This window comes from Salvia splendens, chromosome 6 (assembly GCF_004379255.2).
Source record: "Salvia splendens isolate huo1 chromosome 6, SspV2, whole genome shotgun sequence".
Taxonomy (NCBI): domain Eukaryota; kingdom Viridiplantae; phylum Streptophyta; class Magnoliopsida; order Lamiales; family Lamiaceae; genus Salvia; species Salvia splendens.
In genome coordinates this window covers 2,940,780-2,955,408 of record NC_056037.1, presented here as the reverse complement: position 1 = coordinate 2,955,408, position 14,629 = coordinate 2,940,780, and the positions used below count along the sequence as shown (strand labels likewise).

At 44.7% G+C, this 14,629-nt stretch overlaps 2 protein-coding genes across 2 annotated transcripts; one reads left to right on the top strand and one right to left on the bottom strand.

Moving 5' to 3' along the window:
* Nucleotides 1–192: 192 nt before the first annotated feature.
* LOC121808023 (serine hydroxymethyltransferase 4-like) lies at nucleotides 193–2,451 on the bottom strand. The gene is made up of 4 exons (XM_042208361.1): nucleotides 1,711–2,451; nucleotides 962–1,352; nucleotides 759–860; nucleotides 193–664 (listed from the first exon to the last, which is right to left on the bottom strand). Exons 1-4 carry the CDS (start codon nucleotides 2,386–2,388, stop codon nucleotides 420–422), a joined length of 1,416 nt encoding a protein of 471 aa, XP_042064295.1. The 5' UTR covers nucleotides 2,389–2,451; the 3' UTR covers nucleotides 193–419.
* An 8,135-nt stretch (nucleotides 2,452–10,586) lies between these two features.
* Nucleotides 10,587–12,775, top strand: LOC121809415 (adenosylhomocysteinase-like). The gene is made up of 2 exons (XM_042210030.1): nucleotides 10,587–11,391; nucleotides 11,843–12,775. The coding sequence occupies exons 1-2, from the start codon at nucleotides 10,681–10,683 to the stop codon at nucleotides 12,587–12,589; spliced, it is 1,458 nt and encodes a 485-aa protein (XP_042065964.1). The 5' UTR covers nucleotides 10,587–10,680; the 3' UTR covers nucleotides 12,590–12,775.
* Nucleotides 12,776–14,629: the final 1,854 nt, after the last annotated feature.

The following is a 14,629-nucleotide window of genomic DNA, read 5'->3' as shown; positions in this document are numbered from 1 at the left end:
ATTCTCTTTCCACTTTAATTCACAAAACAATGATACATAAAATCTCAAGTTAAAAAAAAATGCTTCATATTTAGTGAGATAGTACTATTATTCATGTTAGACTTTTCGTGTGATATGCAATTAGATTACGAAAACTACCAAAACAATATTCGGGTAGCCTCTCATCTACTCATAAAAAAAAACAGTATTCTATAGTGGGAAACTCACAACCTCAAACTTTGATCAACTTCAACTTCGTAGGAACACAAGGAAATTTGATGACCTTGGAAAACAACTTTGGCACATCATATACTGCCTGTTCTTTTAGTTATTTTTGACATACATAATTCAAAATCAGAAGAGCCTAACAGATGAACTCAAAGGGAAGACACACAAATCGAAAACAGAGAAACTTAAAAATGAGGAGTTAATGCATCACATCAGTCTTTGTACTTCATCTCTGACATGAGGAAGCCGGGCATCTCAAATGAAGAGGAGAATTTCTCGACATCGACCTTGAGCTCTTCGATGTCTTTGTTGTTCACTAGGCCCTTGTTGAAGTCTTTTAGTAGTTTACCGTGCTCCTTCTGAATCTTCAGTGTCACAGTCACAGCCCGGTGGAGGAATTCAGCAATCTGCTCGAAGTCTTTCTCGACTAACCCTCTCGATGTCATGGCAGGAGCACCTGCAATACCCAAAAAAACTCACTCATCAGTAACAGTGGAAAATAAGACAAAGGAACTAAGCTCTCATTCGAATAATACAATACTGATACGTACCAATGCGAACACCTCCAGGAGCCAAGGCACTGCTGTCACCAAACACAGCATTCTTGTTAACAGTAATGTTGCACAGATCACAGAGTTTCTCAACTTTGTTTCCTGCAAAACAACAGCCGGATGTAAGTTTCAAGAAAAACGAAAGAGCTCAACAATCACTTGTGTCTTACAAACAAACTAGATTCAGATCCATGATCCCATACCAGTTAGCCCAAGAGGACGGAGATCCCACAGAACCAAGTGGTTCTCGGTTCCACTAGTGACAAGATTGTATCCTTTGCTGATCAGATAATTCCCAAGAGCCACTGCGTTCGCCCTGACTTGCTTAGCATACGCCTTGAAACCAGGGGTCATGACCTGCTTTAGGGCCACAGCAAGGGCACCAATTTGGTGGTTATGTGGGCCACCCTGAAGGGAGGGGAAGACAGCAAAGTTGATCTTATCCTCAAAGTCGTAAACTGCACCCTCGGGCTGCCCCTTTTTGGCTGGCTTCGGACCCTTCCTGTAGAAGATCATGCCCGCCCTTGGACCCCTCAGACTCTTGTGAGTGGTGGTAGTTACCAAGTCGCAGTACTCAAATGGATCAGCCGCTTCCTATAACGCTCAACCATAACTATGAGAATCAACATACTAAGCAAAAGACTTCCACACACACACACACACGTATCACATGACAAAAGATCAGGGGCAAAACCACAAAATAGTATTAACATGCAGATCCTAACTCCATCGCCAAGTATAATTAACAAAATTATGCAGATTTTATTAGTATATTGGGTATTTCGTCTAAATCAAGCATACATGCAAATGAAGCACCAATGAAAATGAACAGATCTCTGATTCCACAACACAAAACGCAAATGTAAATGCAGAGCAAATTGAACGGCAAATTTATGATCTACTAAGCTCAGCTGCAGATACTAAATCAGATCGAGGTCGAATGTTTACGCACCTGAGCAGCAACGAGGCCGCTAATGTGCGCCATATCGCAGAGCAGAAGCGCGCCGCACTTATCGGCAACCGATCTGAACCTCTTGTAATCCCAATCCCTAGGGTAAGCACTCCCTCCGCAGATAATCAACTTAGGCCTGAAGTCAAGCGCCTTCTCCTCCAACCTATCGTAATCAATGTACCCGGTCTTCGAATCAACCTTGTACGGCAAGCTCTCGAAGTAGATCGAGGTGGCGCTGATCTTCTTACCGCCAGAGGTGTAGTACCCGTGCGTGAGATGGCCACCGGATGGCAGATCCAGCCCCATGATCCGGTCGTGCGGGTTGAGAACCGCCGTGTAGGCAGCGAAGTTCGCCGGGGAGCCGCTGTAGGGCTGGACATTGACGCCCCAACTGGCCGGGTCGAGGCGGTAAGCCTGGAGGGCGCGTGAGCGGGTGAGGTTCTCGATCTGGTCGATGTACTCGTTGCCGCCGTAGTAGCGGTTGCCAGGCATGCCCTCGGAGTACTTGTTGGTGAGCGCGCTGCCGAGAGCTTCAATCACGGCGAAGGAGGTGAAATTCTCGGAGGCGATGAGCTCAATGCCGCGGCACTGGCGGCGCTTCTCCTTCTCGATGAGGTCGTGGATCTCGGGGTCCACGGCAGCAAGAGGAGTGTTTCCCCATTCTGAAACGGCGTCCATGATTGGAATCGGAGGTGGTGGAATGGAGGTGTGGAGGTGGTGAGGTGGTGAGTTTGGATCTGATTTAATAAATTAGGAATTTGGGGTTGGTGAATGTGTTTGGACTATTATAGCCTTGTGGTGGGTGGGAGGGCTTTTTAGTAATATCTTAGTGATGCTGATAATTAACCATGATAGAACGAATTTGCTCAAGTGTGTTAATGTCAAGGGTAAGAGTATCCACTATAAGTCGGACGTTCCCAATAGTCCCGCCCATTTTTTATCCACAACCCCAGTTTTTTTGTCCGCGCTAAAAAAAGGTTTCTGCCACTATAAGCGGACACTTCCAATAGCTCCGAAATTTTATAATCAATTTTCATTTTAATTACACAAAATTCGAAACTGCTTCTTTCTCTCTTCTTCCTTCTTCCTTCTCCAATCTCCCTCTAAACCCTAAAAATGTCGAAAAAAAATCGCAGGGGCGGCCGGCGCGGCGATCGGGGACCGGCGCGTCCTCGCACAAAACACGCCGAAGCCTCTTCGCCCCGGAAATTTTGTCCGCCTCGGGGCGGACGTCCTCCCTACTATAATCCGGCGGGGCGATGGCGGGAAGGGGCCGGCCGGCGCACCGCCCCTATAGTGGATACCCTAAGGGCATTAGCAATGGGACGCCCTAAGGCGCGCCCTATGCACCGCCACGTCATCTTTTTTATCCTCCTACCCTTCCACCTGCAGTAGGGCACCCTATGGGACGCCCTAAGGTGCGCCCTAAGGGGCGCCCTATAGGTTTTACTATTGTTTAGTTAATTAATTTAAATGTTTTCAAATATATAATGCAAACTAATTAAAAAACACAACGGTTAAATAAAAACCGGCGAAGACTGCATTGATTAACAAAAGTTACACGATTCAAGTGGCTAATCTACGAAATTCCCAACTTCTGACGCAGCTCATTGATCAACCCCCGGAGGTATTCGGCTTTGGTGGGGTCCGTGCACTTCTCGAGGGCCTTGTGCGTTTGCAACAACGTCTGCGCCATCGAGGATGTTGTCGCTGTCGCCTTCCCCTTGTTCTTCGCAGCCTTGACGCCTATGGGACGCCGGGAGGACATCGGTGTGCCAGAACCTCATCCTCCGCGTACGTCCGGTTGAGGTCCACCGGATGAGTTCCGCTTTCGCTGCTCGTGTAACCACCAGCTTCGGTGGTCTTCGTCCTCTTTGTCGCACCGGTGTGCAGAATTCCGCCTTGGAATTTCTGCTTGTCCCTCAAGAGCGCCCAGATGTTGAAATGCTAGAAGTCGCCGTACATGGACTGGTACGACAACAGCGCTTTATCGCGCACATCGGTCAAGCTCTCGCCGCTTCCCTGCTCCCTCAAGCACTTCTCGTACTCCGCCGCAAACAGGTTGACTTGCTTCTTCACCTGATCCCAGTGCTTGCAGAGCTGCTCCCGTTGGAGCCTGTACGCACTCGGCGGCTTCGCTCCCAGTACGCGAGCTGCTTCTGGTTGTTCGCGAATATCGGGTCCTCCGATATATCCACCCAACACCTCGCCAAGACGAGGGTTTCATCCGGCTGGTAGTTCGTACGGCCGGGGGCGTACTCTTCATTCGTTGCTGGAGGTGGCAACTAGTACGCGCGGTGCCGGATCCGCTTCTTTCTGGCGGGGGCGGGGGCGGGGGCGGCGGATGGAGTGGCGGCGGCGGAGGCGGCGCAGCGGGAGGGGGCGACGGGTCGGTTTGGAGACGACTCCATGTCAGACAAACCGTACAAATCCGTACTGAATTTGGGATCGTACTGCGAGTTGACGTCGAACGGCCGATATTCGTCGGGTTCTGTACCCGGCCAACGCGCATCACCACCAAACATCGAACTGTTGGGACTTGAATCCATTTTCGTAGTAAATGTGAGTTTCGAGAGTGGAATCGTGAAATGAAATGTTACAAATGAAGGTGGGGTGGGGGGCATTTAAACAATTTTTTCGAATTTAGCATTAAAATAAAAATAAAAAACGCGTGCCATCGGGCGCGCCATCGTCCGCGTCGCCTACAATGGCGCCCGATGGCCTATCGGGCGCGCTTTTACCGCTGACGAAGCATAGGGCGTGGGCTTAGGGCGTCGCATCGTCCGGGCACCCACAATGGTGCCCGATGACACGCCTGAGGACGATGGCACGCATCGGGCGCGCCTTCAAGCGCCCCATTGTGGATGCCCTAAGATCACCAACTCCCTAGATAAAAAGGAGTTGAAAATAGTGAAAAAATAAATATTTCCTGTTGAATCATATGATAGTCTCACGACTCATCATAAATTTTAATGTAAAATTAGTAAAATTAAATAAAAAATTATAGTATATTTTTATTAATGAAAAAAATAGAATTATTCTTTTTTGGATGGAGTTGAAATTTAAATTAAGCTTTGCAATTTGAATTACCAATTGATGGATGGGCCGCCTATAGCTCGTGGTGAATTAATACATATTTTAATGGTTAAAATGTGTATTTTCTCTTTACTGACTAAAAATGGTAGTTGTATAATTATTGGAAAAGTGATAAAATGGAAATCGAGCTACTTAATTTCATAAAATCTTAAATATAACAAAGATCGTGTAGATGTCGCCGTGATGTCAACATATAGTATATAATTTTATAGTTGTACTAAATTTTCTTATGGCAAACAATAATTTACTTTTGGGATTAAAATATATGAAATAATTCAAAAGTTTGGTGTTGTTTTTAAAATTTTAATCAAACAGTAATCGAAGAAATGACGTGTGATATTTTCTCATCGGGTCCTTTTCACATTGGAGTCGCGACATTTACCAAATCCCACCAATCACACCAAATATGAAAAATATGTTGTCTTCTAAATTCATTTTTCTTAAAAGACAATATTCCATAAAATAGGTAACCTTACTTATCCCTAAATAAAATTAGTGCAATAAACCTATCATGATTCATGACCAATGATGACTACAAGACTTGTTTTAGATATTTTAGCACTAGTAACGATAGAAGATTTCCTTATCTTAAAAAATGAAATATCATATATTACTATAATCAACACTAGTGGTGGAGCCCGACTTACCAACTTCATGGTTTATTTCAAATTAGATTTTACTAATCAAATTATTACTCTCTTGGTTCACAACTAATACCTCATTTACTATTTTTAATAAGCATACAAAATATAACTCCATCCATTCGATTTATATGTCTAACTTTGATCAGGCGTTGATTTGAAGAAGGGATGAAAAAAATAGTGAAACATTACTAGTGTTTTTATATATTAATTTTACATTCATATTGTTGTGAAAGTATGCAAAAGTTCGATGAAATGCTGAGCTCAATAAACCGCCGAGCTCAATAAAACACCGAGCTCACCGAGCTCAATAAAACACCGAGCTCACCGAGCTCAATAGAACACCGAGCTCACCGAGCTCAATAAAACGCCGTGCTCAATAATATGCCGAGCTCAATAATATCTTGAACGAGCTCAACCTCTAACAAATCTACAGCTGTTGAGAATGACATTGATTTTTAGCTTGCTGCATCCAACGGTGATTGTGAGATTATACTCCAACAAACTCCACCTTAATCTCAGAATCAACAATGAATCATAATCCTCTGACAAAACCTCAAACTCATCACTCCACAAGTCCCACCAGCCCCAAGCAGTATTTAAACTTCATGGCTGGCAACGGCTTTGTCAACATATCAGCCGCATTATGCTCAGTAGATATTTTCACCATCTTGACTTCGCCTCTCTGTATTTCATCCCTTATGAAGTGCATCCGCACATCTATGTGCTTACTTCTTTCGTGAAACACTTGGTGTTTGGCAAGGCATAAGGCGCTGCTGCTGTCACAGTTTATCTCCACTGTATCTTGCTTCTCCCCAAAATCTTCTAGGATTCCCTTCAGCCATATTGCTTCTTTCACAGCCTCTGTCATTGCCATGTACTCAGCTTCCGTAGTAGATAAAGCAACCACATGTTGTAATCCAGATTTCCAGCTTATAGCAGTGCCATTTAGGGTGAACACATATCCAGTTTGAGATCTCCTATTATCTCTATTTGATGCATAATCAGAATCGCAAAACCCCACCAGTGCTCCACCTTGATCCTTACAATCTGCCCTGTACAACAGACCATAATCTGAAGCACCCTTCAAGTATCTGAGCAACCACTTCAATGCTATCCAATGCTCTCTCCCATGGTCTGACATAAATCGGCTAGTAACACTTATAGCCTGAGCCAAATCTGGTCTTGTGCACAGCATTGAATACATTATGCTTCCTATGATGTTTGCATAAGGTATCTTGCTCAGCTCTCTCCTCTCTGAGTCATTCTTTGGTTTCTGATCCATGCTCAACTTAAAGTGAGCAGCCAATGGTGTAGAGACAGGTTTGAAGTCATCAGCCTGAAATTTCTTCAAAACTCTCTGGATGTAATTCCTCTGCAACAACCTGAGCTCTCTCTTTGGCCTATCCCTCAGTATATCCATGCCAAGGATTCTCCTTGCATTTCCAAGATCCTTCATTTCAAACTTGGATTCCAGTTCAGCCTTGATTCTCTCAATCACTCCCAGATCTGCTCCTGCCACAAGCATATCATCAACATACAAAAGTAGGAAAGCAATTGGTACACCATTCCTTTCTCTGATGTAAACACAGCTATCATACTGTGATTTTCTGAAACCAATACTCATCATATGCTCATCAAACTTGAGATACCACTGCCTACTACTTTGCTTCAATCCATACAAACTTCTCTTGAGCAAACACACTTTGTCTTCATTCCCAGCCTCCATGAACCCCTCGGGTTGATGCATATATATTGTTTCTTCAAGTTCACCATGCAAGAAGGCTGTCTTGACATCGAGTTGGTGTAACTCCCAATCATACTTTGCAACAAGAGCAAGCAATATCCTGATGGAACTGTGTTTTACAACCGGAGAGAACACATCATTATAATCAATCCCCTCTTCTTGAGTGAATCCTCTAGCAACAAGCCGTGCCTTAAATCTGACACTCTCAACTTCACCAACTTCAATCTTCATCTTGAAGATCCATTTGCAGCTAATAAGCTTTTGGGTCCCTGGATTCTTCACCAAAATCCAAGTGTGGTTTTTGAGTAGTGACTGGATCTCTTCTCTCATAGCTGCAAGCCATTTCTCCTTTTCCTTACTCGACATAGCTTCAGCATAGGTGGATGGCTCTAAGCACTCCAATACCTCAGCAACACAGAGAGCAAAAAAACTCATCTCATAATCACTGAACCTAGCTGGCTTTCTGATCTCTCTTCTGTTTCTGTCCCTGGCTATAATATGTGATCTCTGATCATCATCAATCTGATCTCGTTGCTGGGGTTGCTGTGGACTTGAAGCTTCATGGGAACTTGAAGCTCCACCTCCATTCTGATCATCTGGATCACTAGGTGGTGGCTGGCCATGCTGAACTTCTTGATCAATAGATACTCTTTCACCCATCTGATCCTCAGTCTTCAAGAATGGCATATGATGCTCATGGAAGACCACATCTCGGCTCACAATTATCTTCTTGTTCCCCTCTTCAGTGCACCACAACCTGTACCCTTTTACTCCATGTTGGTACCCAACCATCACACATTTCTGAGCCCTTGCATCAAGCTTTCCCTGCTTGCAGTGGGCATATGCTCTACAACCGAACACCTTGAACTGGTTGTACTCTCTATCTCCACCATACCATCTGACATCTGGGATTTCATTTCCTATAGCTGATGATGGAGAGCTGTTAATTAGCACCGCAGCAGTACACACTGCCTCCCCCCAGAACATCTTTGGCAAGCCTGATGATAAAAGCATGCATCTGACTCTATCGAGGAGTGTTCGGTTCATTCTTTCAGCAACTCCGTTTTGTTGCGGATTAGCCGGGACTGTCCTATGCCTTTGTATCCCATTTGTTTTGCAGAAAGACTCAAAATCTTCAGATAAGAACTCCAGCCCGTTATCAGTCCTCAAGCACTTGAGAGTGGTGGATTTCTTCAACTTCATCTCTGTGCACCATTCTCTGAATTTTTCAAATGCTTGTGACTTCTGCTTTAGGATGTATATCCAGACCTTTCTGCTATAGTCATCTATTATCGACATGAAATACCTGCCTCCTCCCATAGAAGCAGGCTGAGCTGGACCCCATAAATCACAATGCGCATAGTCAAGAGGTAATTTTGAGGTGTGTTTACCAGCCTTGTATGGTAGCTTCTTGCTCTTCCCCAGAGCACAGTGTTCACATTCCTTGAACCTCTGATCACTTCCAGCCGGAATGACCCCTTTCTTGATCAGTTCTCTCATCCCACTTTCTCCAAGATGGCCGAGCCTCTTGTGCCACAGACCTATATCAGAGTCCTCTGCAAGATTCACTGAAGCAACAACAGTTTCTGCTACTAGATAGTATAAACTGTTTCTTCTCTCAGCAATCAGCAAGATTTTTCCATTAAGTGAGACATTCATGTAGCCTTTCTCAGAAGAAAACCTGAAACCTCTAGATTCAAGCATGCCAAGTGAAATCAAATTCCTCTTAATCTCAGGAATGTACCTGACTTGAGTAAGCAGTTTTGTTGATCCATCATGAGCTCTCAATCTGATATCTCCAATGCCTTTGATGTAGCACATCTGATCATTCCCCAACATTACTGACCCGGTTGCCTCAGAAAGGTTTTCAAACCAAGCTTTGTTGGAACAAATATGGAAGCTGCACCCGGAGTCCATTATCCAAGAACTCTCTATCCCACCACTCACCACATTCATGATCTGGGGTGGATCTGTGTCTTCTGCAAGATCAGCCTGATTTTGGGTAGCCTTCTCTTCGTTTTGCTTCCTTTTCCACGAGTAGCAATCCCTTTTGAGATGCCCAGGTTTCTTGCAGTAATGACAGCTTCGCTTCTCCTCATTTTGCTTCTGATACTTAGGCTTTTGATTCTGATTGAATTTCTTTTTCTTGCCTTTGAAAGCCTTTACATTCAAGGCTTGACTGCCACTTCCTTCATTTGTCTTCGAAGAGTTCTTTTCAAGCTCCTTTGATCGAAGAGCACACTGAACTTCTTCATATGTGATTCCAGATTCTGCATTCCGGCCAAACAGCATTGCATCTTTAAGATGCTGGAATGTTTTGGGAAGAGCATTCAAGAGCAAGATGGCCTTGTCTTCATTCTTCATGGGGCCATCTACATTCTCCAAATCATCCAGATTCTTGCTGAAATCATCAATCTGCTCTGCGAAGGGTCGGTCTTCAAGAATCTTGTATGAAAAGAGGCGCTGCTTCATGTATAGGCGATTAGCAAGCGACTTGGTCATGTACAGCGCTTCGAGCTTCGTCCATACCCCATGCGCTGTGGTTTCCTTCGCAACCTCGCGCAACACCTTGTCCGTGAGATTGAGAATAATAGCGCTATGGGCTTTCTTGGCAATCTCAGCCTTCTTCCTCACGCTCTTCTCATCGAGATCTTCTTTTTCTTTCCCCTTCGGATCAATTGGCTCGATTGCTTCATCGAGCCCTTGCTGGATCAACAGAGCCTTCATCTTGATCTGCCACAGACCAAAGTCATTCTTCCCCGAGAATTTCTCCGCTTCGTACCTCGTCGTCGTCATCGATATCAACTCCGATTGCGCTTCCCACAGACGGCGCCACTTGTTGTGAAAGTATGCAAAAGTTCGATGAAATGCTGAGCTCAATAAACCGCCGAGCTCAATAAAACACCGAGCTCACCGAGCTCAATAAAACACCGAGCTCACCGAGCTCAATAGAACACCGAGCTCACCGAGCTCAATAAAACGCCGTGCTCAATAATATGCCGAGCTCAATAATATCTTGAACGAGCTCAACCTCTAACAAATCTACAGCTGTTGAGAGTGACATTGATTTTTAGCTTGCTGCATCCAACGGTGACTGTGAGATTATACTCCAACACATATATTAATAAATACTGAACACCCAATATTATAGCAATTGGAGACATTTAATCGGTTTTCAACTAGAGTAATCTTGAAAATATAAGTTGTTTTTGTGACAATCCATTTTGAATTCATTTTTAATTTATATTTAATCGAAAATTCCTATCTCTATGACATAATTGTATTGGTCTAACTTTTAATATCAATAGTTTAGGCATGAAAATGAAATTTTCTCTTTCCCAGTAGAAAAAAATAAAGAAACATATAGGGACTAAATCAGAATAAACATATAGCGCACATCTTTATAACCCCTCACACTCCATCATCTCCTTCGTCCACTTCTCTACTCCAAAACCCTCATTTCTCAGATCTGAAACCTCCGCAGCCATGGCTCTCCAAATCGAGAAGACCACCTCCGGCCGCGAGTACAAGGTCAAGGACATGTCCCAGGCCGACTTCGGCCGCCTCGAGATCGAGCTCGCCGAGGTCGAGATGCCCGGCCTCATGTCCTGCCGCACCGAATTCGGCCCCTCCCAGCCCTTCAAGGGCGCCAGGATCACCGGATCCCTCCACATGACCATCCAGACCGCCGTCCTCATCGAGACCCTCACCGCCCTCGGCGCCGAGGTCAGATGGTGCTCCTGCAACATCTTCTCCACCCAGGACCACGCCGCCGCCGCCATCGCCCGCGACAGCGCCGCCGTCTTCGCATGGAAGGGGGAGACTCTGCAGGAGTACTGGTGGTGCACCGAGCGCGCACTCGACTGGGGCCCCGGCGGCGGACCAGATCTGATTGTTGACGACGGCGGCGACACCACGCTGCTGATTCACGAGGGCGTGAAGGCGGAGCTGGAGTATGAGAAGACGGGGAAGCTGCCGGATCCGAGCTCAACTGACAACGCGGAGTTTCAGATCGTGCTTACGCTGATCAGAGATGGATTGAAGGGAAATCCGACCAAGTACAGGAAGATGAATGAGAGATTGGTTGGTGTTTCGGAGGAGACGACGACTGGTGTGAAGAGGTTGTATCAGATGCAGGCTAATGGCACTCTGCTTTTCCCTGCCATTAATGTCAATGACTCTGTCACCAAGAGCAAGGTATTCAGTTTTTTGATTTGGTTTGTTTTGATGTATGATTGCTTTGATTGTGATTGGTTTTGTTGAGGATATTTGGTGGTCCTTTGTCAACGATTGTCGATATACCTGTTTCTTTGTGCCTAATTAGTAATTAGGGTTTATCAACCATAATTAGGGCTTATGCACCGGATCGTGCCCCTTTTGATGCTTATGAATACTCAACTGTTACTACCTAATTAATACTGCTTGTTGTCAACGCCGATTCAATGTGTTTCCTTTCCTTAGATTTAGGATTATGTTTTGATTTCGTTACTTGATATAGAATTCTCCTTAATTTTCTGTGTTATCTCTTAATAGAAGATTTGTCTTGATTTAGGTTAATTATTGCCAGATTTAGCCTAGAACCTTCACATATTCAAATTTCTTCATTTTCATTCCCTCTGATTATCTTTGTTGATTCTGCTTTAACCAGTTTGACAACCTCTACGGGTGCCGCCACTCGCTGCCCGATGGTCTGATGAGGGCAACTGATGTCATGATCGCCGGAAAGGTTGGCGTCGTGTGTGGTTACGGAGATGTGGGGAAGGGCTGTGCCGCCGCGTTGAAGCAGGGTGGTGCTCGTGTGGTCGTGACTGAGATTGATCCCATCTGCGCTCTCCAAGCCCTCATGGAAGGCTTCGAAGTCCTAACCCTTGAGGATGTGGTCTCCACCGCTGACATCTTCGTCACCACCACCGGCAACAAGGACATCATCATGCTCGAGCACATGAGGAAGATGAAGAACAATGCCATCGTCTGCAACATCGGCCACTTTGACAACGAGATCGACATGCAGGGACTGGAGACCTTCCCGGGCGTGAAGAGGGTCACCATCAAGCCCCAGACGGACAGGTGGATCTTCCCGGACACCAAGACTGGGATCATCGTCCTGGCCGAGGGCCGGCTGATGAACCTTGGATGCGCCACGGGGCACCCCAGCTTTGTCATGTCGTGCTCCTTCACCAACCAGGTCATCGCCCAGCTCGAGCTGTGGAACGAGAGGAGCTCCGGGAAGTATGAGAAGAAGGTGTACGTGCTGCCCAAGCACCTCGATGAGAAGGTGGCGGCTCTCCATCTAGGGAAGCTCGGTGCCAAGCTCACGAAGTTGAGCAAGGAGCAGGCCGACTACATCAGTGTGCCGGTTGAGGGGCCTTACAAGCCTTTGCACTACAGGTACTAAAAGGGACAAGAAGTTGCACCCAAGATAAAAGGTCCCTTATTATTATCATTGTTGTTTTTTATTGTGTCTTAGATTTTGTGGTTTTCATGTTTTTTGTTTGAGGTGTTTTACTGCCGCAGCAGTAACCATTTTCCATGTTGGAATTTGCTTTTATGGCCAAAATAACTTGAGGATTTTCTTTTCTTATTCTGTCCCTGTTTATCGCTTTTTTTCTTTCTCTGTTTTGATATTTTAATTGGGGAAGATCTTGTAGAGATCATTTTTGGGATATAGTCAATTATTGAAAATCAATAACTAGCACAAGGATACAAGTTAGTAATAGCATACATACGGAGTGTTTAAAAAAGGGCTACTGAAGTATGCCCTACGCTGTTTGAAACACAAATTTGCATATTTCCTATTTAATGCAAGTCTACGCTAAATTTCGGTATAATTACGTAACTGTATTAATTATTCAAAATTAATGTTGTAACTTTGACTTTATGCGAAAATGATAGATATCAAATGGCTTGGTTTCGATTTTTAAATTTATTCATTCAACTTTTTTTAAAAGCTCACAGTTGAAATATCGTCCAAATGAGAAAATTGCAGTGGTTTGGTCGACGACGTAGAAGCCAAACTAGTTTTAATTGATCGAAATTAAATAATTTGCATTCGTTGGTCGAAAGTTATGAACTTGTAGTACTATTAGAAATTAGATTCAACGTACTCCATATAATAAGTTTTACAGTAGGCATTGGTCATAGACATAGTGGATCCCTAGCTCTAGGTTCCAACTAACCCAAGATTTATAAATTTATGCTAATATTTATAGCTCCTTCATAATTCAAATTGCCACAACAATTGTTATGTAATGTTATTTTTGTTTTTTTTAAACGATAAATAAGCCTCTTAAAAGCGATGCATATTTAATCTTTGGATCAATTTAAATCAAGTGTTTTACTACTCCATTATTTGTAGAAATCATGGTATTAAATATGTCCGGTCAATGGATTTTGATCAAATAATAAATGTGACGAGACATTTAATTTTGTGAAATTAAATGACATAGCGTCGATCTACATTTTACGTAGATAAATGTAGTATATTCACTTTCTCAAATCCGATTTCCGGTGAGTGAGAAATAATGGATTAAAGTTGGGCATAATTAGCTTTTAATTAAAGCTTGGAGTTGGAGCTTAGGGAATAATTAACTAGTGTTAATTATCCCACATTGGAGGACTAACACATCTTTTAATGTGTATAAATTAAGTGACTTTATGTTACTTAATAATTATAGTGGACCAAGATGGGTGAAAGAGCCCACGCGCGCACACGCGCGCGCCGCCGCCCGCCCCGCCCGAGCCCGAGCCCGTGCTCGTGCTCGTGGGCCTGAGCCCGGGCCCGGGCCCGAGCCCGATCTTGGACTTGGCAATTGGTCTTTGGGTGGTCTTTGGGCTTGGGGCTTGGCCCAAACTATTCTTTTTGGACCACCGCCGAGTCAGCAATCCAAGTGGCTTGACACGTCGTCAAGCGAGGCACAGTCACAGCTGCATTGTCTTTCTGTCGAAGCTCTGCCCTCTCCTCCATCCAGTTCGCCGGAGCTCTACTGATTGCGGTGCTGCATCAATAGAGACGTAGCCGTTTTACCTTTGGGGACGACACGCCAAACCGAAGAGCACTACCGGGGCGTATCTCGTCTTGCGGGAAGAGGCCTCCTCGACTCGGCTAAACTTAGTTCACGGTTTATTTGTTTCATTGTAATTCAGTTCAGTTTCGTTTCTTGTATCCCTTTTTTTGGGTTGTATTACGCCCGGCTTTTATCTCTTGTAATCCAGAAACCAACAATCACAAGACGAGATAACTTGCCTTTGAAGGGATTTGGACCTTTTAAACTGAACTAAAAACTTTCGAAACTTAAACCTTTGCTGGAGATGTCGACGGAATCCAACACTGCTGTTGCCACCACCACCTCCGCCATTCCCTCCACCATGGCGACCACTGGACCGGTCAACACTTCATCGATTCCCTCGATGATGCCAACCCCCGGCTTCCCAGCTG

Excerpts from the sequence above, each read along its gene's own strand:
- LOC121809415 (XM_042210030.1), top strand. The coding sequence starts at position 10,681 with ATGGCTCTCCAAATCGAGAAGACCACCTCCGGCCGCGAGTACAAGGTC. Across the intron at positions 11,392-11,842 it reads ACTCTGTCACCAAGAGCAAG|TTTGACAACCTCTACGGGTG; the intron begins GTATTCAGTTTT and ends TGCTTTAACCAG.
- LOC121808023 (XM_042208361.1), bottom strand. The coding sequence starts at position 2,388 with ATGGACGCCGTTTCAGAATGGGGAAACACTCCTCTTGCTGCCGTGGAC. Across the intron at positions 1,353-1,710 it reads GCGGCCTCGTTGCTGCTCAG|GAAGCGGCTGATCCATTTGA; the intron begins GTGCGTAAACAT and ends TGAGCGTTATAG. Across the intron at positions 861-961 it reads CCGTCCTCTTGGGCTAACTG|GAAACAAAGTTGAGAAACTC; the intron begins GTATGGGATCAT and ends GTTGTTTTGCAG.